This window comes from Balaenoptera borealis, assembly GCF_965194805.1.
Source record: "Balaenoptera borealis genome assembly, chromosome: 14".
Classification (NCBI taxonomy): domain Eukaryota; kingdom Metazoa; phylum Chordata; class Mammalia; order Artiodactyla; family Balaenopteridae; genus Balaenoptera; species Balaenoptera borealis.
The window spans coordinates 18,911,047-18,936,613 of NC_138875.1; the positions used below are offsets into that span (position 1 = coordinate 18,911,047).

Below are 25,567 nucleotides of genomic sequence, written 5' to 3' on the forward strand. Positions count from 1 at the left end.
TTGGGAGGGAAAACCTTTGCCACCAGGACCAACAAGAATTAAGCAATGGTTAAGCTCATTAAAAAGACAGGCAAGCACTTCGACCTATCCGCTCAGCCCTTTTTGGAATATTTTGTATAATTTTAGAAAAAGAAAATTGCAGAAATAGGGGTAATGTCTAAACTACGGAGTTATCAATAATATCATTTTCAAACTCCTCTTTCCAATGAAATGAAGGCTCATTTGTAGATTTCCCAAACTGTAAAGAGGTTGTGATTTAAATCATTCATGGCTTTATTGATGGAAATTGCAACGAAAACTTGGACTTAAGTAAACAGACTGTCAGTAAGATTTACCAAGAGCGAAATTTCAGGTTGAGATTCTAAAATTTTTAAATGCCACTCCTAGAGTGATAAAGAAATCATTTGATGTTATACTGTTGGATTCCTGATTTATAGAGAACTATTTTAAAGAACTCTCTATTTTAGTTTGTCATTGCCTTGCATTTTGTTATCTTTCCTAAATTCGGAAGAGGCAGTAATTGAATATTCGGATGTCAGATTTTTGTCTGGTAAATGATCTGGTTGTATCAGGTATTTGGTAAATATTAAGATATTCGAAATGAGTTGATACTCAAAATGTCCTTCCATCCTAAAATCTCATCCTCGAAGTTTTATTTTAAAGTAATGTTTATTATGTGTCCCTTGGAAAAGTCTTAAACTGGAAGCTGTGAAGGCAAGCTTGTCAGTAGCTGATTAGTCCTTTATATATGACTCATCCAGCCCTCACAAAAACCCCTCGGAATAGAGAGGTTCTCTTTATGATATTTAGCTATATGGCGGTGGAAAGGGGAGGTTTGAATTTTTGATTTTCCAGCTTATGGGTCATATTTGACCAACTGCTTTCACTAGAAGACATGCCACTTTGTTGAGCTATTTAGGAATCAAAAAGACTGTCTTAATTTAAAACAAGGACCCTTTGTTTTAGTTGGTGACTGCCTTGTGAAATTTTTCAGTTCTCAGCGGGTTAACCAGGGAACAGGGGCAGAGTCATAATTGGCCTATTTAGAGTATTTTGCATGTGAATAGTGTGTTAGTGAAGCATCCCTAAGTCTGTTGTGAGTGACATGGTGATTAGAATTTAGATTAGGGAAAACACATTCTGTACTTTATCAAGGACAGTAATTAGTTCAGTCAGTAAAAGTTGATTACAAGTAACGATAAAGTTAGATTTTTAGTACTTAATTTTAAAATTTCTTTATTAAATAGTAAATTTGTTCTGAATATAAATGGTAGTATCTACACTGGTTTTCTTGCATATCAGAATAATTAAAAGAACAATGTGTTCAATGCAGAGTATAATCAGGCGATTTATATATTATGGGTAAGTTTCTGTGTAGCTTTTAGAGACTGTGATATTATTATATAATTTTTCGTATGTCATCATTTTCGAAAGTTCAGTGATTTGTCACGCATGATAAGTTAGTGATATTTGGGAAAGTTTTCTAGTGTTCAGGTAAATGTTTCATTTGTGGGGATGTGTTTTAGTTTCTGATAGTCCTCAAGAGGGCATTCTGAAGTCCTTTAATGTGTTCCTGTTAGCTTAGAATGCCTACTATTTCTATAATTTTGGGAGTCAGTTTGAGGATTTGAATTTCCTCCTGGTTCAGTTGGCATTTTCTGTTCCGGGGGTGCTGTGTGAATTCGTGGAGGGTCATGCAGAGAGGCAGAGTTCCCAGCTGAAATGAGCATCTACACTCTCCCCCAATGTGAGCAGCAGGGGGAAATTGTGTGCATTCGAAAAATCAGATTCTCCCTGGTTCTTGTTAAGGGAAGGGCATGACTAGTTCCCAGATATAAGCCTATCTCTAGATAAAGAAAATATTAGCCTTGCATAAATGCCCTTTACTTATAAGATGAAAATGTTAGTCGTCTTAAAAGATGAAAATCTCATTTAATGAACATCACTGCCTACCTTCCTCTCCAAAGTAAAGAACTAAAAATTCACAAACTTTGGGATAGCTTCTTAGAGGGCTTTCTTTCGCTTTCTGTCATGTTGGGTTTTAATTGTTTCAAGCTTAGCAGACGCTGTTTCCTTTATTGCATTGGTTTAAGTACTAACAATCAGTTGGGGAGGGTGGCAAATGTAAAAACTTAACCTTATATGTTTGTTTTTCCTTTTTAACCTTTTAGCAGAGTCTCCTTGGAGGTGACATGGATATGGGCAACCCAGGAACCCTTTCGCCCACCAAACCTGGTTCCCAGTATTATCAGTATTCTAGCAATAACCCCCGAAGGAGGCCTCTTCACAGTAGTGCCCTGGGTAAGGTATTCCTCTGTTTGAATGCCTGAGTTGATTATTAGTAGCTTTTTCTTCTTTTTCTTTCTTTCTTAATATCATCCTCTCAAACTGTCCTCACCCCACACCCCTAAAAAGCCATAAAATTATGCTCAACTGTCGGGCTCATGACTCTCTCACCACCCCACCCCAGTAATACGTTGGGTGGGTATGTTAACTTATAGTAGCAGGAGAACTATTTTGGTGTATGCTTATTTCTTGTTTTCTCTTGGCCGCCCATCTAAGGAACCTCTTTGAAAAACCAGAGCATTAAAAAGTTAAATCTCTTCATTTTTATGAAAGAGGCAGGATTTGATTTCTGCCAGAAGAAAAGATGATAGCGGTACCGACATTTTGCTAAAGTCACGATTTGAGAAAATCTGGTCGGATCTAAATGGCTTCGTGGTAGAATCTCTTTTAGTTAGGAGAATGGGCATGCAGGGGGCCTCACAACATCCTCATTTTCTTTCAGAGGTTCAGACAAAGAAAGTTCGAAAAGTTCCTCCAGGTTTGCCATCTTCAGTAAGTACTGCTTGTTTCTGCTTTGTATACTGTTTATTTTGTTCTGCTTTGTATTGATGCCAAGGAGATAGGAGTAAATGAGGTTCCATCCGCCAGAGCGGTGTGTTTATCTAGAATGTGGCCGAGGTGGGAATGCCCTGCACCTCCAGCCACCTGACCCACGTTGGAGTGATTCATTGCATATCCTGGAAGACCGGGTGGGTGTGTTGATATTCAGCTGGTTAAGCTCTGAAGAGAGCCTTGAAAAGGTGCCTGAAGTTCGAGGAGTTTTACCTGCACAGAGCTTTCAGGAGAATGAGTATTAGTTTCACGTGTTGGTTAAATTCTTTGTCGGTATTATGATGATTTATGGATTTGCATGCGAAAGGAGATTTGTGGAGAGGATTTAGGAAAAATTTACATGGGTTTCAGCCCAGAGTGCAGGGAGAATGTCTCTATTTTCTAGAGAGGGGACTGAATAAAGGCTGCAAAGGTAGCTGCATCAGTAGCCATTTGTGTCTGGAATACCAGGTGGCAACTAGAAGAATCCAGCTGGAACCAAAGGCATTCTGGGTCTTTTTAATACCTGGTGCTATAAGCAGGGGTTGCTGCGGTCTCTCCAGTTGCCAACATAGCAAAAGTTGGTTGTAATCATAGTTAAATACATGATATCTTATTTTCAATCCATATATATATATATTTTCAAATTCGAGCTCCTAGATAATTTAATTTTGTTTAGAACTGGTCTGTTTCTAGAAATTTCCCCCTTATGTAGAATAAAAATATGAGTTTCTCTTTTCTTTCCTTGTCTCCTGCTTACTTTCTCCTTTTTTTTGTTCTTCCTTCCTTCCTATGATATATTTATATATATATATATATAGAGTTTTAATTTAATTCTGTGTTCTGTAGGGCACTAGTATTCATTGAAAAGAATGCTAATGAGCCTTATGAGTTCTTGTACTCTAAAATAAAATTAGATTTCTGAAAATAATATTACCAATCAGTGTTCGCATATTAGTTTTATTTCATTTTTAATAAATTAGAAGAATAATAGGTTTTGCAAATGTGCTGAGATTAGATTAACCCAAACACCTGTGTGTTTGACTTGATTTCAGTTCAGTGCATCCAAAAAATTATTAAGCGAATATATCAGAATAAGTCTTATCAGGGAGAAAAAACAAATTTTGTATGCTGATTATCATAGACTCGGTAATGTTGAAGAAGCGTCACAAAATTATCCATAAATATATAAAAATATTGTGTAAATAAAACTGCCAATGGTGTATGAAATAGTCGCTTTGGACTACCAATAAGTCATTTAAAAACATACTGAGTGGTTTATTCTTTGAATTTCTGTGTCGTCTTGAAATTGGCTAATATCCCTGCAGGTTTTTATAAGCATATTTTAAGCTTGAAATTTGTGGTAGATTTAATGTAGATGAAACTTTAGCTTTTAATAGCTTTTATAACAACTTCAAATGATATAGTCCTCACAGCTGTTTACATTTTAAACATGCCTGAACCTAATACGGACAGTATTAAATACAATAAGTGGACCTTTGAATGTTCTAAAATGATAGAATAGCTCTTTGCTATAAAAGCCATGCAAAACTTAAAGCTATAGTACACTGTTTATGCCTCATATTCAAATAAACTTAGTTTATTTTTTCCAGTGCTAAAATTATGCAGAAATTTGCAGTTTCTAAGGAGTGCTTTGGTGTGGCAGTAGATATTATCTATGCATTTAATCATTGTCAACAGCAATTTCTCATAATTCATTGTAAATCTTTAAGTATTTCTGTAGAGCTAACTGGCCACTATAGAAAATTTCACCGGTATAGTTTTTTCCTTTGCTGTTAAGACAGTTATGTGTTGCTGGTATGTTGTCAAATGTTCATAAGTATAAAAGTATCTTTCCTTTCTTCCCAGTAAATCAGGAATTGGAAATGTAATTTGTATTATTTAATTTTTGGCTTTTGGTGGTCAGCTTAGGGTTTCCTCTCCTTTGAGAATTTATGTTGGCTGAACGTTTTAATTGTCCTTAAGGAAAATGTTGGTATTTTGGTCCATAAGGAACGCTTTTTTGAAAGATAAGGAGGAAAACTCAGTTGAAATGGAAATTTTATCCTTGTTATTCTTTTGTTTGTTTTGTTTTTTGTTTGTTTGTTTTAAGCAAGAAGAAGTTAGTTTGGTTGATTTTAGAATCCAATCTTCTATTTATTGTCATTACTTAAACAAATCTCAGCTCTCTTTTAATAGCAATTTAACTTAGTTTATGTTGCTTTGTTATATGAATTGGATTGCTTATTACTGATAACAAAATCCACATGCCTTATCACTGCACAAAATATATATTTCAATTTGATCTAAAGAGATGATCTGTATTAGATACTGTAACACTTTTGCCCCAGTAGATCTATATTTTTGTATATTTAGACCTCTGCCATGCTTAGTCCTGTTTTTAAGCTCAAATAATTTTTATCCCATAAGAGCTACTTCTAAAACTTACTTCAATATGTATGAATATTTTTATGACAAATAAAAAATTGGGGATAATAAAAGGTTTCTTTTGGAGTGATTATGACTAGATAAAGACATTTATATGTTTTCTTCAATACATATTTACCATGATAAATAGTAATAAATCTGTCACAATCTGTTCTGTCAACTCACTTTTTTTTCTTCTTCTTTTCGAAATGGGCCCTTTCTCTTCCTTAACATAAAGGAAGAAAATTTAAACGGTAACATCTGTAATCAGATATTATTTATGGCACGACTAGGGGGCAGAGACTGGACTTCTCTTGCTGCCATTAGGCTGGATCTTTGCAGGAAATTGGGAGAGTGAGGGGCTGGACTGGCCCTGTTTTTGAAAATAACGGCAGCATCTGTGGGAGAGAGAAAACATAAGCCTGGCCCAACATTGTGCCATGGATCTGGCAGGATCCTTGAATGTGTTTGTACTGCGCGCAGCATCTAGAGACCTCGAGTCACTGTGGAAGCGTGACGGTGATAGGGTGGCGGAAGAACCAGCCTGCAGGGTCGCAGTGCACAGGCGCAGTGGAGGGAAGGGAGTCTGTCCCCTTGGAGAGCAGAGGCCTGTAGTTAGGGCTGGGGTGATGTTTTTTTAAAGGAAAGGCTGTGTGAAATTGACAACTATCTAATTGCCCACAGGAGCCCTGCTTAGTACTGGAGAACATGTTTGTGCTCTCTCTTCCCATTTTAGCATGTTACTCTTTTCAGCCACATCTCAATGTCTTATAGCCCTCATCTTTTGATAGGACTTTAACAATACAGCTTGGTTTTTTTTGTTTGTGTTTTTTTTGTGTGTGTGTGGATGCGAGGATTTATCTTGCCTATCTAATTTCTTGCATCTGCACGTGAACTTCTTTGTTCGATTTCTACATGTTGTTTTTTCTTTTTGAAACCATACATCATCTTGAACTTAATAGCTTTCAACTTTACTGCTCTGTCCAGCAAATTTCCTATCTTTGTATAGCCTAATTTTCATACGTATTGAATCGTGAGTTAGTGCAGAGAAAATTATACCGCGTTAAATCACATTTTTTGACAAAATGTCCATGATTCTTAGAAATTAACATGGAAGCATTAACATCTAGAAAGCAAAAAAAGAATTTTTTTTAATGTGGTGCCGTTTTAAAATATTTCTTCCAAACACACAGAAAAAACACAGAAACAAAAGACATTGTCTTTCAGAAACTTTAGTGTGCCCACCAATATGTAAACACATAAAATCTTCATCTTCTTATAGTTCGGAATGTTTCAAAATGATATACATTTAACCAGAAACTATTAACAACTACAACCATTCTACTTCAAACATTGGTGGAATTTGTCTCCACTTCTAATTCAATTTTGAAACTTCAGTGACAGTCTCACTAAGATCCCCAGTTAGAATCCCTGAAACTTCAGAATTCTCTGGAAATATGAAGTTTTATCTTTAGAAATAGTCTATGACTTTTCTTATTACAGGCTATCTTTTTTTCAAACTGCACTTTTTAAGAAAGTCTATGTTAAATTGCAGTTGCTTTTTGGTTTGATTTTTGCCTTTAAATTCAGGAAGATCTAACAAGCTTTGTATTAAGTGGTCAGAGATAATTTTGAACACATGAATTTTAAGGAAAACAATCTCAACTATCTTAAAGAATCTAAAATAAGATTTGGACCCTCCAAGAAAATTTGAGATATGAGTTAATCACTAGGTAGACTCGAAAAATAATAACTCAATGTGTATGAGGTACTGGGTTAACCAGTTTTTTAAGGAAAGAATTTTTAAATAAAATAAAATCTTGAAGTCTGGATGAGACATTTTTTCACGGAAGAGATTTTTAGGACTATCAGGCAAAGTTGGATAATGCTGACAGCATTAACTGTTCTCTGTATTTTCCATTATATAAAAACTTTCATATTTGAAGGTTACAAACATGATGTTGAGGTTATACCCTCAGCTATTTTTAGAAAAAAAGGTTTTTTTCTCAAATGCTTGAAGAAATCACAAACAATTTAAAAGAGAAGTTGGTAATTGTTTTTTTTTTTTTATCTTATTAGAAGCCCAGAAATTTTATATGATTGAAAAACTCAGTACTTAAAATACCTAATTTCCCCCATCACTTTTGAAATTGATCTTAAGGAAATCATAATGATGCTTTTTCATGAGAACAAAATTTTAACTTGAGTGATAATACAACTTTTGCTAAAATAAAATTTATGTTGATTCTAAAGTGAAGTAGGTGTCAGCCACCTGGGCTCCATCCTGTGTAGAAAAGTCTAGAAGAAGCCAATTGTGAGATAAGCTATAAAAGGAGGGGCCTCTTCAAAGTTCATTCCTAGAGAACTTTTTGTGAAAAAGTTTAACTGTAGGTGTTTACATTAAAATGTTAGGATAGCTCACAATAGTTAACTTTAAACATAGTGTGCCCATTTTCTAATGAGTGATATTGAAATATGAAGTGTGGATATTAAAATTATGCTTGTCATGAAAATGTATAGGCAGAAAGAAGGTGAAGGATAATGCAATTAAATCATCCCAAATAGGGCAAAAGAATTATTCACAGAATTCACACGGAATATGTAACATGACATTGGGGAAAACCTTGAAAGTCGAGAAAATATTCATCACAAAGAAAGTATTTATTTTTTTTGTTCAGTTAATACTGAAGTCACTAAACCAAAGGCTTCAGAAGTTTAGCATGTACATTAACCAATCTTTTCCTGTTCACTGCAGTTATAGGTTACAGAAGTTAAGGTGTTTTTTTTGAATTGCTGGTTATAGGAGACTCTCTATATTTAAGTTTTCATTGGGGGTTCTTATTCCATTAAAAATATTTCAAAAAGCATATAAAATTCATACAAATATAAACACCTAATCCATTAGGCGTTCGAATCTCTGAGGAGTTTTCTAAAAGATTTCTATATTTTTTGTCCCAAATTTTGGAATAATGAGGGTTCTCTTCTACTATCCTCCCTGTCTTGAAATCCAATTCTGCTCCCCTTAAAAAGGTGTCTTCTGGTGTGTGTACATTTTAAATATAAAGTGAGAAGAAACATAAGGGAGAAGAAAAACTCTTCAGTTAACTGTGGGTGAAAGGTTTGTGTATTTCTGAGCTCTGCTGGGATTATATTTACAAATGAAAAGGATGTATGCCTGAAACACTCCAACAAGACACGACCACCTAGCTCTTTCCACAGTGGAGACGCCTTCTCAGCCAGCTTTGTCTGATTATTCTACTAAGCAAGCTCTTCTAAGGTGGTACAAATGATGTGTCTCCCCTCCCACCCCCATGTGTTCTCTTATTTTTAACCAAGGTTTCAATATTTCACCCGCTAAGATTTCTGTTGAAATTTCGGAACAATAGCATTTAGTGTAAAACTGGACTCATTTGTTGAGAAAGGAGAAATACATTTCAGGGAACTGTTATTTTGAACCTTATTTTCTCACTTTTACTGAAGAGTACATTTTGGTGTGAAGTTTTGGGCTCCATCTGAGTGGCTTAATTGTTAAGAAACTAAGAAGCTGCTATAAGGCTGCTTTACCTAGAGAGAGAATTATGACAGGCTTGTGAGTGTTTTGAAATTATAAAAACTTGTTCTGCAGCGTCTGGCTTAACTGTGCATTTATTTTGTATTTGTGGAATGATAGAGATGCTTGGCTTGATATTCGGTTGAATATCATTTTAAACTTTTAATATTTCATCGATTGAAACAGATCTTATTTTCTAACATTGCGAAATTTTCTCATTTTTTTCCCCGATTACTGACAACTCTGCTTTTTCAAGGTGTGCCTTCTTGCTTCCAAGCAATTCTAAATTTTTTGTTTGAGAGTCATGAATCAAAGTCAGATAGAACTTCAAGGACTTTAAATAAGATGCTCTCAGAATGAACACGTAGCAATAATCCTGAAAGGCATGAAGAGTTTCTTCAAAAATAGCAAAGTTTTATTTTCTTAAGGCAGGTTAGATTCTATCAGGCTGTTGACAGACACTTGCTGTGTTGTTTTATTTTAATAAATTGCACTGAATTCTTAAACTGAACATAAAGTTGCATTTCAAAGCAATAAGGTGAAATTCTCAGCCTTGATCTCAACTGTCCCAGTGTATGTGTGTATACGCGAACATGCTCATTTTAAAAGGAATGAGAGCTTTTCTAAAACTCGGTGCAAAGTTTGTAATTTTAAATACTCCAGTATTTTATCTCAGAACAGCAGCATGTGAATGATTCCGATTTTTTTTTTTTTTAGTTACAGCTGTTGCATAGGTGCAGAGCTATTTGAGGAGTTTCCTGCTTTGCTAGAGCTTATACTCCCTCTTCAGAGAAATGAAGGTAGTGCAGAAGATTCTGCATTTTGGAAAATTTCAGGGTTGGAAATAAAGATGCTTTAAGTTTCAAGGAGAAGCATCGATTTGAATTCCGAGAGAATGTGCAAATTCGATTTTGAACAGAACCTTTTAAGGATTCCATTTCCGTGCTTTAGAGGCACCCACTATTGTCTTTCTAGTCTAATTTTGTCATCTGAGGAATTCATCATCAGTATCCTGCTAGGCTTGAAACTTGATCCATAAGCGTTTACTTCTAGAGTAATCAGAGGAGGATCTGTGTGTGGATTACATTTCACTCAATTTATTTTGAGTGTTCAGTGCAACAGAAGAATAGGAACTTTTTTTATGCAGCCCCCTTCGTAGCCAAGTGTAAAGAAAATTTTTTGGTGTGTTGCCCTCTGTCAATTGTTTTCAGCCATGGTGATGAAAAAGCATTTCCTTTGTGAAACATGGACTCATATTAGAAAGACTTACGTTTTCTCAGAAAAATTACCCTTGTGGTACCTGCCTTACATGCACGTACAAAACCTGTCACTGTCACCACTTGCTGTTCCCGTCTAGGGATTTTAGAAAAATGCCGTTTTGGAACAATTATTTTGATATCATCTGAGACAGAGTTTCTAACTCTCTCCCGCGGCCTCCTCCCTGCCAGCCCATATCATTCTAAATATACCTCCTGGATTATACTTATAATAATATTGTAATGGCTTTCATTCTACCAATTGGCACAGTTTATCATTGTGTCATTAGCTGCTGTGAGAAGGCAGTTTCAAGTAGGTGGCTGATTCTTAGCGGTAATGTTTTCGAGTAACCCTGTTTGGGGAATTCGGCTGTTTCACAGGTGCTCAGGTGTATAAGCCCAGGGTACAATAATATTTTCTGGCTTGCTCATAATGAAATGAATTTGAAGTACAAAATAATTCAATAATAAGTGGAGTATAAAAATTGGGGCTTTATGGTAAGAAAGTCTAATAGCTTGAGACGTTAGCAGAGGAGATAAAAATAAAATTTGTCTAAGGATGCAGCAGTACTTAATTCATGTCTCATTTCTCCTGGAACTGAGATTTTAAAAGAGTATTCATGGCCTGGTGATGAAGACTTGTTGAATCAGTTTGAATGTTTTCAACCATGAAGCTAAATAGGAAAATAAGCCTATTTCTGTAACTGTTGTAGTATTTGAAAGTATTGTTATGTAATAAAAAGGTACACGTTCTGCCACTTATGTCATGCTTAATAGTAAGGCATATGCTTCGTGAGTGAAATTTCAGTACCAAAACCTATGGGTTCCTCATAGAGTACCTTTATGTGAATTTTATTTTTAAATGTATACAAGATGTTGCCACATATAATCTGTAGCTTAGTCAGTAGTGCTAGGCAGAAGACGACAGAATTAAGCATATTTATTATGGGCAGATATAGTTAGAATTACAAAATTCAAACCCCAATAAGTAATTATTTTACAAACAATGCTATTTTGTTTTCCCTTTCATAAATTACATCAATAATCTAGCTGTTAAGCGGAACCCTATAATAAACTGGGAACACCCAGGTGGGAGGGGGAAAAAAGCATTTTTAGAAGTTTTCTTTCATTCATTCATTCATTCACTTTTCTTCATTTATACTTATTCAAAGCATATTTTTCAACTAAACTAAAAGCCAGACATGCCATGTATCATTGAACAATTCAATATAGTGTCACTCACATCCCAATTTGGGGAATGGCCTTAGCATTTTAAAGAGCAGGTCTGGGCTTTGGAGAAAGTTGTACATTCAAAAAAATAAAATCACACCCAGTGTAACACAGGGACGTTTTGTCCTTTAGGTTTTTTATGGAGATGCTGAATCCCCCTACTCACTTGTAACCACCTTGAAGAGAGTAAAGGTCTTTCTTGTTTTATATACATCTTTTTTTTTGTCCCACAGAAACTCAACTCACTGCCTTCTGCATATTACTTCAAAATATATTTCCAGTGAATGAATATAGTAATAAAAGTGGTAGAGTAGGGTGCAGATAACACCACTAGAAATAAAGAGATCTTCCTAACTTAGTGTCTAATATCCTCTACTTACTCACTCAGTGGCCTTGGTTAGGTCACAAACCTATTTTGTGGTCTATAAAATAGATAGAAATAGTGCCTGCTTAGTGAGCTGATGTTAGTGTACTAACAGACCCTTAACATAGTGCTTATTCTGCATCACACACGGAGCACTTTGCATCTATTCAGTCATTTATTCCTACACCGTCCAATTGAGATGGGTACTACTGTTTATTCACGCATAAAAGAATGGAGACACAGAGAGGTGAAGAAACAGGCCCGAGGTGACACAGCTAGTAAGTGGCAGAGCTGGGATAGTGACCTCGGCAGTCTGCCTTCAAGGTTTTCTGTGTCCTTAACCATGAGGCTGTAGCTATTTGGGACACTTTGTAGACCAGAAGCTCTCGACAACCTGACTGATGCTCATTTAGCAAGTATTTGACGATATGGAATAAATTAAATATTCAGAAATTTCATCTCACTGTAGAATGACCCTCAATACCTCTAAGTCACTGGTTAGAATGCACAACTTTGGCCCAGGCAGATCCCTTAGAAAATTGAGACATTCCAGAATAGCATTTCTGTAATAGAAACAGTATCATCTAGTGGTTAAGAGCATGGAATCTGATCACTTGGGTTTTCAGTTGGCTATGCCACTTACTGGCTACCTGGCTCTGGGCACATGATGTAATTATCCTTGACTACTTCCCTGAAAAATGGGGAAAATATACATACCTCCTAAGGATATTGTGATAAATAAATTACAAAAAAATATATAATGTGCTTAGCATAGCCTTGAGGCATTGTAGGTATCTAGAAATTAACAGCTAAGGATAATTGTGATAAGCACTGGCAACGGTAACAGAGTAACCACTAGAGAAAAACATGCAGCTTGTTAGCAACAGAGCAGAAACTTACACCAGGGTCTCAAGTGCATTCAGAAAAATTCTACCTAACGGGAGGCCACTTGCTTTTTCTGAACTTAGGAAATATCGTGAGCACTTTCTGTATCTCTTTGTCCTTACAATAGTATCTCCATCCGTCCAAGACACCTAGTCAGCCTTTTTAATCATCCGACTTCATCGCTCAGCCAAGTTTGTGTTGGAAGGGTGTACCCCATCTTTTTTCTTTTGGAAGAGGACATCAGGCCAAGATGACGGAGTCCTCATAATTTGATTCTCTCTGCCAATCATTTGTTTATGCCTAAATCAGCCCTGCCTCTAAGTGATAAGGAGATACATGCTTCTTATTTCCTATTCTATCAGCGTCATCCTGTAAGTGGCCAGAAGCGGGGCTCCCGAGTGATGCGCGGGTCTACCTTTGTAGGGCTGGCTCTGGTACCCATGAAAAGAGACGGTTAGACCTGGGGTTTTGACTTCATCTGACAAGACGAAGATGCCTTGACTAGGTGGGTGCGTGTGGCAGTTTGTTTCTCTTCTAAAGTAAAACAGAGTTCGATTTGTTTAGGACTGTTTAGGTCCATTTCTAACATTAAACAGGGTTATTTAAGCAGACGTTTTCAGGGAAAGTCAAAGAATTGGGGGATTCTGGCCTTTGCTGCCTAGTAATGTGTTTTTTCTCAATGCCATTGCTGAATTCATTAGGGGAAAAAAAGTATTTTTGCTTGTCAGCTGTGGGAAACCTAAAACAATTTTTGCAAGGGCTGATTCATGAATTCTTGCATTTAAAGGGGAAAAAAAAAAACATCTGCCAAAGGGGGTGGAGGAGAGAGAGCATGACCGATACATTTCACAACAAATATCTCTTCCCAGCCAATTTCAGTGTACAGCAAAACCAGACCCCGCGTTAAGTTCCTCAGGAAAGGTCCCTTTTGGCTGGACCTCTTCCTCCAAGAGTCGCCCCTCATTTGTAGTCATTGCCACCTTGTGGATTACAAAGGATATTGGTTTTCATCAAACTTCCATTTCCATTTGGCTTTTTATGGCAAGTGCCCTTTGGCAATGGGTTGCCAAGTTCCTCACCAAGAGGATCCTGGGTTATTCAGCAACACCTCACTTTTCTCCCCACAGTTCATTTATGATTCTGATGAGTGTTTTTTCAGGAAACACACATTTCACTTTTTGACCTAGGAGCGTCTGTTAGAATTTTTTTTTTTAATACTACTTTGGCATTCTGGAAGTGTTAATGTCTTTCATATCTGTTTAATGCTATTTAGGGATATTTATGATCACCTCTTGGTTACTCAGGGTAAAGTGTGTCGCAATTTTTTTTAAACAGACAGGAAAGCATTCACATGAGGAAACAGATTGCTTTAAACATGTGCTTCCTGTGACAGTAAAAAGAACAAATTAGATTTAACACTGTGTAATGAATGCATAAATGTGTACATTGAAGCTTTTGAAAGCTTTATGTTCAGTTCTGGTCACAACCAAAATTGAGTCACCTGTAAAAATTAAAGATACCTCGGTTCCTCTCAGATTCCTGAAGTGCCCAGGCATCAAGTCTCCTCACCTGAGGCTGCCTCATTGCAATCCTAAAAAACATGATACGTTAAGGCTGGAGAGAATGAGCACATTCCAGACACATTCAGGGGTTAAACCAGGTTAAAGTCAGATTCTGTGTATTTAGCAAAGAGAGCAGTGTTTGGGGGAGAGAAAGGGAGGATTTTATTACCATCTTCCTCCCTCCCTGAGAATCAGTGGGGAAAAAACTATTCTTCTGAATCCCACATCGACCTCTTTCTTTTATGAAAGAAAAATAAGAAAATCTGATGTTTACTTACTAGCCCCTACTAAGATTTAATTACGTAAGAAAAGGACTCCTTCCCTTACATAATTCAGTTTGCGCTGCTGAATGCTGGCTGGCAGGGAGCACAGAGAATCTGAGTTAATATTTCCAGTTAGACACAAGTGTTAAATTGGAGGGCAGGAATCCCCTCCCCAGAAGAGGCTCTCCTCGCCGTTTCTGCCTGAGCCCCGTGGATGGTGCGTTTCCTTCCCCGGCGCTTTCAAAGCTGAGGATTTGTGGCAGGCTCACCATCTCTCTGGCCAAGGAAGGCCGGGACCGAGTCCCTCAGGGGAGGGCACATAGTTTGGGGACATCTGACTCTCTGCTAGCTCATACTGAGGTACTAATATCAAAACAGACTGCTTGTCGCTGCACGGTGGGGCAGTGCTTTTTTTGGCTGCCGTAGTTGAAATGAAATGGGCAAGCTGTAGCCCGCTTGGCATCAGAAGGGGCGAAGGGAAGCTGGGAGATCAGAGTCAGACTGTGAATAAAAGTAACAACCAATGGTTAACTTCCTTTTTGTGTGTCACTTGGCAGCGATGCGACTGATGGCGATTTTTTTTTTTCTAACGTGGGTGAGAGTTCAGTGCCCTAGGAAGAGCCGTAGACACTGCTATTGTGCTTCCTCGTACAGTTGACTTGCGTTGATTTCTTGAGGCCACTACAGCTGTTCCCAGAGCCAGCTCCAGGAGCTGTATACATGGCCCGTCGGACTTCGAATGAAAAAGGTAATCAGATCAGAGGTGATCCGCACAAAATCTCACTGCTGATCACTAGGAAATCACCGGGAAATCAGATTCTCGCAGAAGGCAGTGGTGCCAAAGGATAAGATATGCACTTCAGTGGATATTCCCCAGTATGCAGACATCCAAAGATCTTTTTAAATGACACGACTCCACATCCCTCATCTGCCATCAAAGAGTCAAATCCGTTTTGGGCTCTCTGGAAAACGCAGGGCTAAAATAGCCAGATTGAATTCAGATGGAATTACCTTCTGCTTTTTGGGGAGGTTGTGGCTCTTGGGTTAGTGGCATTATTTTCTTCGAAGGATTCATTCGGAAGAGAGTTGGGGAGAATTTCTCAAGATTTTCCTCCCATTTCTCTGTTTGCAAAGAGCTGTTCCCCAAAGGCAAAAAGAGCGAGTTGCCATCTTGAGGAGTGAATTGTGTGTTTAGTGAGCACCAAATGGTCTCAGAGTTACCCTGGAATTTTCAATATATCTAGTCGCTTTCATATACTATTTATTCCCCTAACCATTTGTACAAGGTATCAGTAAGATGACCAACTTTTGCCAACCCTAAAAGCAGGGAAGGATGCTTAGAAATAGAATACCATTTGTCTGGCAATTAGAGTGTATCTCTTAAGAGTTCGAGAGAATTCTGATTAACCTTTCTGTTCCCACATTCTCACATAAAATTAGCACACCTTTTAAATTATTATCTAGTATTTAAACAAACATTTTTTTTGAGTCTTCTTAATGCAACAGGTTCTGGAGACACTAAAAGTGTGTTATAGGTTTCTAAAAAACTTCATTTTTCTTACATTTTAAATGTTCTGTTTGTGCAAAATTTCGAGAATCACCATAAGGGCTTCTTTGCATTTTTAATTTAGTAACTAACATATGAATAAATTTGCATATTAATTAGTTGCAGATTAAATCATGCATACATAATTGCCTCCTTACTGTGTTTAATGTTTGTCAAAATCTCCAGCCTGGTTTGATGGATGTCATATGAAAGATTACAATTTGATGTACCCTTGGAAGTATTTACACCAATAATGCAAGATTCTTAATAGCAGAATTCTCTAGTTATATACAGTTACTAATAAACATGTAAGATAGGTACATGTCCCTTTGACTAAAATTTTTTTCTTTGCACCAAATCATTTACTATTCATAATCATTAATGCATCTCCTAATTATACAGCATATGTCTGTTAACCCTTTCATTGCCCGTCTTCAAGGGGTAGCTTCTTTTCTTTCCTTGTCCCTTAAAGAAAGCAAATTATTTCATAGGATTCTGAAATAACCACATTGCCTTTAACCTATTTCTCCTTTGCCATTTCCTGAGGATTATATAATCACTTTGTATTTTACAGTTTAAGATCAAGAAATGACCCATGTGCCCACAATTTGTAGCTGATGGGCTCCTGCCTGCCTCTCTTTTACCAATGCTGAAAGGAATTCAGATATTTCAGATACCTTCAATTCAATGATTTAAAAAAATATAAATGTATATAGATATACACACACTCTATTTAGGAGGGTACTTGTAGGATAAGTAAAATTATTTAACTTAAATTTTATTCTATTTTGAATACTGTAATGCATTTAATGTATTATCATCAGATATAGGATGGATATGTTTTCGTTTTTGTGTTTTTGTACTAGGACTGAGACCTCTGCAGTAGAAACTGACTAGAGAATGGATGCTTTTGATTCGACATAGTTAAAAAAAATATGTATGCCAATAAGTGTTCTTTTTAATTAATTCCTCAGGTATTTAATTTTTTTAAGTTTCATTTTACTCATGAAAAGAGTAGACCAACTGGCTTTTTTTTTTTTTTTTTGCTATTTTGATGTCTAAGCTGCTTATCACACTGTATTACCCTGCATTAATGAGTATTCCTACTGTGCAAAATTCTATCAAAAATGATGGTGTGAATGTCATTTTTAATTGGAAGTTTATACAGTCAAATTTATAGTACACAACAAAAAATATGTACGTAGTTCTGCTCCAAGCCTTTTTTAGGCTATTGATCTTTTTGGTTTAAGTATACGTTTTTATCAATCTGACTTTAAATTTAGTGTGAGAATCTGGACAAATATTACTAAGTTTGTGTTACTACCATTGTTGGGGGAAGAGGGAAACTAAGGCACCAGACAATAATAATGCCTTTTAATTATAAGAGGAACAAATACAGGAATTACCAAGAATCTATTTTCATGGATGCATTCTAAACATGAAAACTTGCTGACCAATTTTATATGTTCCACAGAAGTCATAATATTTGATTTCTGCCTATTTAATTGTTGAATGCCTCGCATTTATATGCCTAGTAAAGAGACCGAAGGTTAGAATGAGTCCAAAGCATAAAGAGCTGATTTTCTTTATTTGATTCTTACTTAGGAGAAATAATACCTCCTGGTCGCCTACCTCAGGATCATTTTTTTCTAATCACAAGGCACAATGAACTATTTATTGATTTAACAAAACGTTCTAATGCAGCACACAATATCGTATTCAGTTGTTTAGTAAAGAGAAAAATGAAATGAAAGCTGCAAAACTTACAAAAGGAAGCAAACAGTCAGACCTGAAACATCATATTTAACCACAGCCATTGTGCCTAGGTAATTCAGGGCATATGGTATGTAAATGACGTTTGGAGATTCTTGCCAAATCTACACACGACGGGATAAATTAAGGACAGGTTTCCCTGGGTGTAAGTTCCATGATTGTGGCCGGCACACTCTGCTCGGATGTGTTTGTTCTGTTCTTGTCTTTCAGCAAGAGCGTCACACAGCCTTCAGTGGCCAAATCTGGTCCTTAGTCAGCTTTTAAGACATTATTTTTAATTCCTAAGAATGGGTTTTATAATTAAACTGAAAATTTAGTACCAATTTGCCAAACCTTCCTTTTGCCCCAACATTTGAGAAGATTTGAATAATTCATCGGTAGATATTTGGCTATTACCCATTTAAATGGGTATTTTTGACAGTGGAAATGGAGTCCTCTTAGCCCCTGAAGAAAGGTGTTACTAAATAGTAACTTTTCTCTAGGTTAGGATTAAGATGTTTTCTAGAACAGGCAGTGGTTTATTTTGGATAATTAATAATTTTAATTCCGAGTTAGCCAGGTCATAATTTATGAATTCAACTTGATAACTCACATTGCTAGTATCAGTTATTTAATTTCTAATTATTATTTTGTAGTATATGCTCTCACTTCTAGAAAGATGCAGGCGCTGTCCCCTGCACCCATTTAAAACTCATTTTAAGTAGGCAAGAGTTTTTATACTATTTCCTTTTTTCTGAAAGGAATTTTTTTTTCTAGGCCAGGTGTCTTAGCCCATTGTTTTTAATACTTTAAATTACGGTCCATTTTGATTTATCTTGGAACTGTGTAATTGGAGATTTTGTTTAGAAATGATGGCAGATCCTTTTTTCCTATGACAATTCATCAGAATATACCTAAATAGTGCATTTACTGTGAAGACTCAGTTATGAATACAAGACTTACACGCTATTAATAAAAGTTATTTCAGGCTATTTAAAGTATGTGGAGTATGATTTAGGATGTTTTATTGTTTTTATTGGTAAGAATCTTTTTTACTAAATCAAGCTGTTATTTTTTGAAGATAATGCTCTTAATATTATGGTTTGATTTGAATGAGCAGTTGAGGCTGTGTCCCTACAATTACATTTCATTCGTGAAACACAAATAACATGCTAGTTACTGTATGGAAAATGAAATTAGGCTCAGTCCTTGTTCATGGCTGTGCATATTGGGTAAAATCAGGGGAAAAAATACCCTTGAGGTCAATATCAAGCAATACTTCTTGACTCAGATCCAGTTTAAAAGTCATGTAAATGGTTGTGGTTCCGGAGGAGTTCACAAAAGTCTTGTGTAGTCCATAGTTTGTGAACTCAGGTGAAGTTTTGAGCTGATTATTCTCTGACCATCCTGGGTTCTTTGAAACTCCTTCGCACAGATGTGCTCCCAACTCAACAACAGAGAACAGAAATAATCTTCGCTGGAAAATAAAGCTCAGTCGGTCTTCCAACTTTACTGGGAACTTGCAGCCCTCAGGACAACAAAATGGATAACCACAGCTGAGATTAAAGAGTTCAGATTAAATGTATTGCACGGTAGGGTGGCATGGCCCTAGTTTCCTTCATGCAAGCGCCGTGCATGCCAACAACGTTAAGCACTGCAGCCACTTACTGAGATTTTGGGTTTGAAATGTCAGTCATTGGACCACATTTAGAATGAAGCACCTGCAATTTATTCAGAGAAATTAAGGTATATTAGGATATGCGGAGGTGAGTTGAGGTGTTTTTGTGTGTGTATTTTTTTTCTGGCAAGAGCCGTAGATAATAACGATAAAACATCTCAAGTATTAAAGCAGTCTATTTCCATGCACTGTATGATCCAAAATGACTTAGCCTTTTACAGATTTTTCAGAAAGAAAAGTATATAAAGAGTGAGATAAATGAAATTTGCATCTCTACAGACAACTCTGCATAGCAAATTTAAGATTCTAGCAGTTTCCTTCCAAACATCTGAAAATTGGGAATTTAAAAGGAGACCCGGACAGAGCCTTAACTATTGCATTGCTACCAGGTGTCTCTAAGATGATAATCAGTAAGTCAGGAAACTTTTTTTAAAAGGTATAAACAACTAAAATGATAACTTATTTTTGTAGATGCTTTCAGACATTTCTTCTTAGCTAAGGATATTGAAAGTGTATTAACTGTATGTTATATACTTAGTAAATTTTAGGTAGACCAGATGCATTAAGCTTGTTTCATGAAAGATATGACTTACATGTATCCAGATCTCAAGTATATTTCAAACCAGTCTTTACAAAATGTTAGTGCCTTTCTCTTAGGATTCTAATCAACAAAGTTCCAGTCTTCAGCTCCGCATCTGACATCAGCCAGAAAGTATGGAGAGCGATTGATGATACTATATCATCATGTAACCACTTAGCTTTGAATCTGCTTAAGGCTCAAGTGTCAAATTTAAAAATTCAGCAAATATTTATTGCACACCTACTAAGTGCCAGGCTTCCTGGAGAGTGCACAGCCATGGACCAAAGTTCCTGCCTTTGTGAAGATTTATGCAAAGATACAAGTGGCCACAAGTAGTTTTCCAAGCAAGAGTTCATTTCATGATGCTTCATAGGGGCCCAGTACCACGGATCCACCTTGTGGACTAATAAATACAGAGACGATGTCTCTTAAAAGTCCAACAATTGATGTAATGGCACAGTCCCTGGTAACAATGTAATATATAGTATAAAGATGAAATCAACTATGAGATTTACCGTAATTGTTGGTGAGTTTCTTTGTTATCAGCATATTTTTAACAATGTAACAAAATAACATCTTTCAAAGTTTTTTTTTCTGTCGTGCCTAAAATCTGGTTAAATGGAATGTGTTGGAAAGGACAACAAAAAAAGGTTAAATATGTGGAAATGACATGGAAAACACCTGCTTCTTTGTTTTGTTTTCCTCCACGTCATTAGGAAATAATGTCTAGCCATAGGAGGGTATGTTGTCCCTCTAAGAAAATGTTTATAAAAAGAATTTTTAAAGTAGAATATAGATTAAATAAGTAGGGGGGACCTGCCAAGAAAAACTAAAGAATACGTGAAACAGGAGTCTGCATCACACATACTAAGTGACATAACAGTATCACCTCTCAAAAGTGACAATGCATGTATCCATTTTTATATCTTTGGCATATTGTTGGCACGATTAATTATTCCATTGAGAAAATAGCCACACTATACAAGAGAAAGGAAGGTAAATTAGATCCTCCAAGCCCCCTTCTGCGAAGTATATGTGTAAATGAATATGCTCTCTGCCAGCCCAGCAAATAAAATTTGGTCCATCCCTATTCTTCAGCAGTTCGTAATCCAGGTGAGGGAAAGGCTGGGCTCATGAAATCAAAAATAATCATTAAAACGTTTGAAAACTGGGGAAACAATTCATCATAGCTACATGTGTGTGTATGTGTTTTATCAGTATAATGCAGGTATAGCTCTGTTCGAAAATTTTTGTCTAATAATATACTCATTTTTCCATTTCATGAAGATTTGACTTATTCTCAGATTGAAGTTACAGCTGGCTGTAATGTGTTTTTCTGACAACTCTGGACTTGATCATTTCTGTCATTGTGGAAAGGAAGGAAATAAATCTCTTTTTGTTCCTCATTCACTCAATGAGCAAAAATGTAATTGAGCTCCTATTATATGCATATAACATTGTTATAGGGCGGGGCAAAGAAATTTAAATCGTAATCTCTACTCTAAAAATTTATAGTATTTGGGGGCAATAAAGTAGGGACACAATTTATTTAGCTACAATTCATGGCATTAAACTTTGTTCAAGAGCCATATATTCTAGAATGGTCCTTATCTGGAAGTGACTACAGAACTTGATTCTGGATGGCTGAGGGTTACAGATCTGGCGAGATGAAGAAAGAGGCCACAGATAGTGATTGAGCTTCTAGCAGCTTCTGTGTATCTCTTCCCTATTGTTGAGCTTTTGCTTGTTTAGCTGCAGAAACAACTTTTGATTGGCTTTATATTTTCAGAGATGGGTTGTCCAGAGATATCACATTATAATAAAAACATAAATCACAGAATTTTTAAGTTGGGAAAAAAAACTGTCATGATGACAATTTAACACTTATTTATTCAAAATATATTTATTTATAAAGAAACTGAGATTTAGATAAAGCCAGAACTTGAAGCACCGTCTTGGTTTCTGGCTTCCACATTATTTTAATAAGGACAGGAGAACAGGTGATGGGGATGGAGGTCTCATCCCCACATACTTGGAGAATCAGAAATTTTAGCTCTTTTGGAAGTCGTTAAAAAAACCAAAAAGACAATTTAAAATTTTTTTAAACTTTTTTATGTTTAAAAATTATTTATCATAAAATATAGCCATTTGTTTAGTAATGGTACTAAGAATGACTTGATACAGAAATGCTCAACTCTGAGAAAGCCTTATGGGCCCAAACATTTTATTTTATTTTATTTTATTTATTTATTTTAATTATTAGCACCTTTAATTAATTAATTAATTATTTATTTGGCAGCGTTGAGTCTTCGTTTCTGTGCGAGGGCTTCCTCTAGTTGCGGCAAGCGGGGGCCATTCTTCATTGCGGTGCGCGGGCCTCTCACTATCGTGGCTTCTCTTGTTGCGGAGCACAGGCTCCAGACGCGCAGGCTCAGTATTTGTGGCGCACGGGCCTAGTTGCTCCGCGGCATGTGGGATCTTCCCAGACCAGGGCTCGAACCCGTGTCCCCTGCATTAGCAGGCAGATTCTCAACCACTGCGCCACCAGGGAAGCCCTATTTTATTTTTTTAAATGACTTATTTTTATTGAAAAAAGTATAAGTTGATCGGTTATAGATCAACATTGCTAGCAAGTTGGAAGGACACAGGCCATGTACAAAATGGGTAAGGCTTGAGGAACTCTTAAGTTTACTGTGTTTTCTGTACCCTTTCCTTGCACCCAACACATATGCACACATACCTATATGGTAACACTGAGCGGGTAGGTGCTTAGACCCCATAAAGAACATGGCTTGCAGGCTCTGAACAGATATTACAGAACATGTCACATGCTGCGGAAAAGGAAATCTCCAGTTGGGTGTAAGCACGGGAAAGTTGACCTGTTTAAGATTTTGACTCATATTAAGCAAATTTTAAGTTGTTTTACTTTCAGAATGCATTTGATCATCCCATTCAAAGGAGGCAGAAAGCTGACTGACATTTTGGGAAACACCCTTGTCAAACAAATAGAGGCAGCTTTCATGCCTCTGGTTTGTAAGCACCATAATTTGGCAATTTGGCACTATTAACTACTAATGCCGGCTATGACTAGGAAGACGTCATTTTAAGCCAGTTTCTGCCCAGCCTTAAATGAATGGAAGTAAGATCCTTACTGCCGTATGAGTTTTGGGCACTCCTCACCTATGTTAGAAACTGAAATGTATCGGTGTCAATTTTTTGCCAAATAGTTCTAATTTTAATGCTGTTTGTGTTCAGTGAAAGCTTATGAATTTATTTCTGTTTTATTTAGTAGAAGCTCAAAAATTTCTGTAATTGCAACTTATCCATTTTAAAACAATTTCTTTTGGGGTTACTCACGGAATTTGCTGTAAGCACTTGTCTCAATGGATGATGGTGCAGAACATCTCGTGTGACTCTTCACACATCTCTGTGTTTATGTGTGGGGTAGATGTTTAAGTGCTTATGATTAACAGAGGAAGAGGTCATTTGTTTTTGAAACTGAGTAGTTAAAATTCAAGGTCATTTTGAGTTAAAGAATGCAATATTTAGGTCAGGAATGGACCAATGACCAAGCCTAAGCTTTAGGCTAAGGATCAGCCTTGAGGGAACTTAAATCTGCTACTCCTTTCTCCTGAAATACCATTAATTCTTGCTCCGAGGGGCTGGTTCCCAGTTACACAAGAGAATATTTTAGGCAGAAACTTTTTAAAACAGGAATTTGAGATAGACATTAAAATAACGGATGTGCATTGGATGCTAATCTTGTATGGTCAATCACTTCCATTTTAAAACATTTTTTTCATTCTTTTTACCTACTCTTTTAATTCTGAGTGTTTAACAGAGATAGCCGTTAAAGTATTTGAAAACTGTTTGTTCTCTGCCCAGCAAGCAATTCGTTGTTCTACTTGCTCAGTGATGTCAAAGAAAGGTAATCAACAGTTAGAAACCTCAGGAAGTTGTTAGAATTCCCACCCCCAAAGGGACTTAACAAACCCTGGACAATTATTCTATTTAGAATGAAAATGATTTTCATTGTGATATCACATTTCCCTCTGATCACTGAGCAATGCATTGGGAAGCCCATTATTTATTCACAATGTTTAAAAAATTGTGTACATCCTGTGCCCAGATTCCAATCTGCTTCATCAATCCATTTTGTCAAAAGTTTCTCAAATGGCATCCTTCATCCAGGCAAACAAACATACCCAGGATTTCCCCTTTAACTTTTCGGGAATTCATTTTTACACGTGCATCAATTTGACGGAAAAAACAGTTGTCGTCTTATTTCATTTGATACAGGTGATTGTGGTAAGCCTGCTAGCTTTCTTCATCTAGGAAGTGCAGCAATCTGAGTCAACTTCCTCCATCTCTGTTTTTATATTGTCCAGTGTGATGCTTCCTCATTGCACCAAAATAGAAATGGTTTGTTTTTGTATCAAACTCGGAGACTGGCTATGGATTATACTGGGTTAGGATAAAGGAATTTTTCCCCCCAAAGAACATTCCACTTATCCCAGGGGAAAGAGATTGATGTCCTGGGGTAAAAATAAAAAGCGCAGTGAAGTCTTTTCTTCTTAACTAAAATATCTCCTTCAGTCGTCAGAAGTGTCACTTGCACTATCATTTTCTAATTTCATTCAATGTTTGAGAGATTTTGGTAGTAGAATAAATGTATGACTTTTGCAATTACAGGTCTTTGCATGGAATTGAGGAAGGAAGAAGTGAACTTCAGTTTGAGTCAAGCGTGCAGTTTGCATTGCAATTAAACATGAAAATCTGTATATTCTGGTCTTGCAACTGAGTGTATTTCACTTTACCATATCATACATGCCCTTATATACATGTTCCCCAGTGTGCAGCGTAGTGCCATTTTATATCTCTGGCTTGTTGAGTTTCTTCGAAAATGTTATGTTCATATGGGTAATGACATACTCATTGTATTCTTTACCATAGAAATGAGAAAATGTGAAAAAGTGGGAAAAATGACTCTAACCAGATCCAACTGCATGCAAGAATTTTGGAACCAGTTTTTTGCATTTATTTTGCATACTACTGTATGTCACCAAAACAGTATATGTCTGTGAGTTTTTATAATACCGTGTAAAGCAAAATGAGAAACCTCTTCTTTCTTCTGAAGAGAAATACTGCCACAGAAAGGTAGAAGATGAATATTTGTGGAACAGAAGCCTGGTCAAAAAAATTTAGTCCATATTGCTTACCCTTAGCAATCAATATGACTACAAGCTATCTGACCAGCCAGGAAGAGAATAAATATTGATCATGTGATAAACCATTTAGATGTCTGCATATGAACTCAAGCCATATAAAAGTAGCCAATTCAAGATAACGGTAGGAAGTCTCTGATTAGGCCACAAGTAGAATTTAGATTTCCCAGTCTATGCTGATATTTTGATACTCTTCTGTGATAAAAGCATCTTTCAAACTAAACTTCTCTACATTTGAGCCATACGAATTCTTAAAACTATTGTACCTGTAATAATCTAAATGGTGCTAAGAGAATAAGTTTATGCCCCAGAGAAGACTGAGATGATTTGTGCTTTATCTCAGTACTGCGTGTAATACGGATTTGCTTCAGA

The 25,567-nt window shown here is 36.5% G+C and overlaps 1 protein-coding gene across 19 annotated transcripts in view; it reads left to right on the forward strand.

Moving 5' to 3' along the window:
* The window catches only part of TCF4 (transcription factor 4), a 354,962-nt gene that overhangs the window by 225,252 nt on the left and 104,143 nt on the right, over positions 1–25,567 (forward strand). For 13 of the 19 annotated variants that reach the window (XR_014234098.1, XM_082353737.1, XM_082353724.1 and 10 more), the window contains 2 exons: positions 2,172–2,301; positions 2,789–2,838. The exons of 2 other annotated variants lie outside the window; for them this stretch is intronic. Coding sequence is in view for 16 of the 17 variants with exons in the window: in XM_082353737.1 (XP_082209863.1) it covers positions 2,172–2,301; positions 2,789–2,838 (180 nt within the window). In the remaining variant the exon portion in view is untranslated. The remainder of the gene's footprint in view (positions 1–2,171; positions 2,302–2,788; positions 2,839–25,567) is intronic. 4 more of the 19 variants (XM_082353741.1, XM_082353738.1, XM_082353728.1 and 1 more) reach the window with 1 other exon arrangement.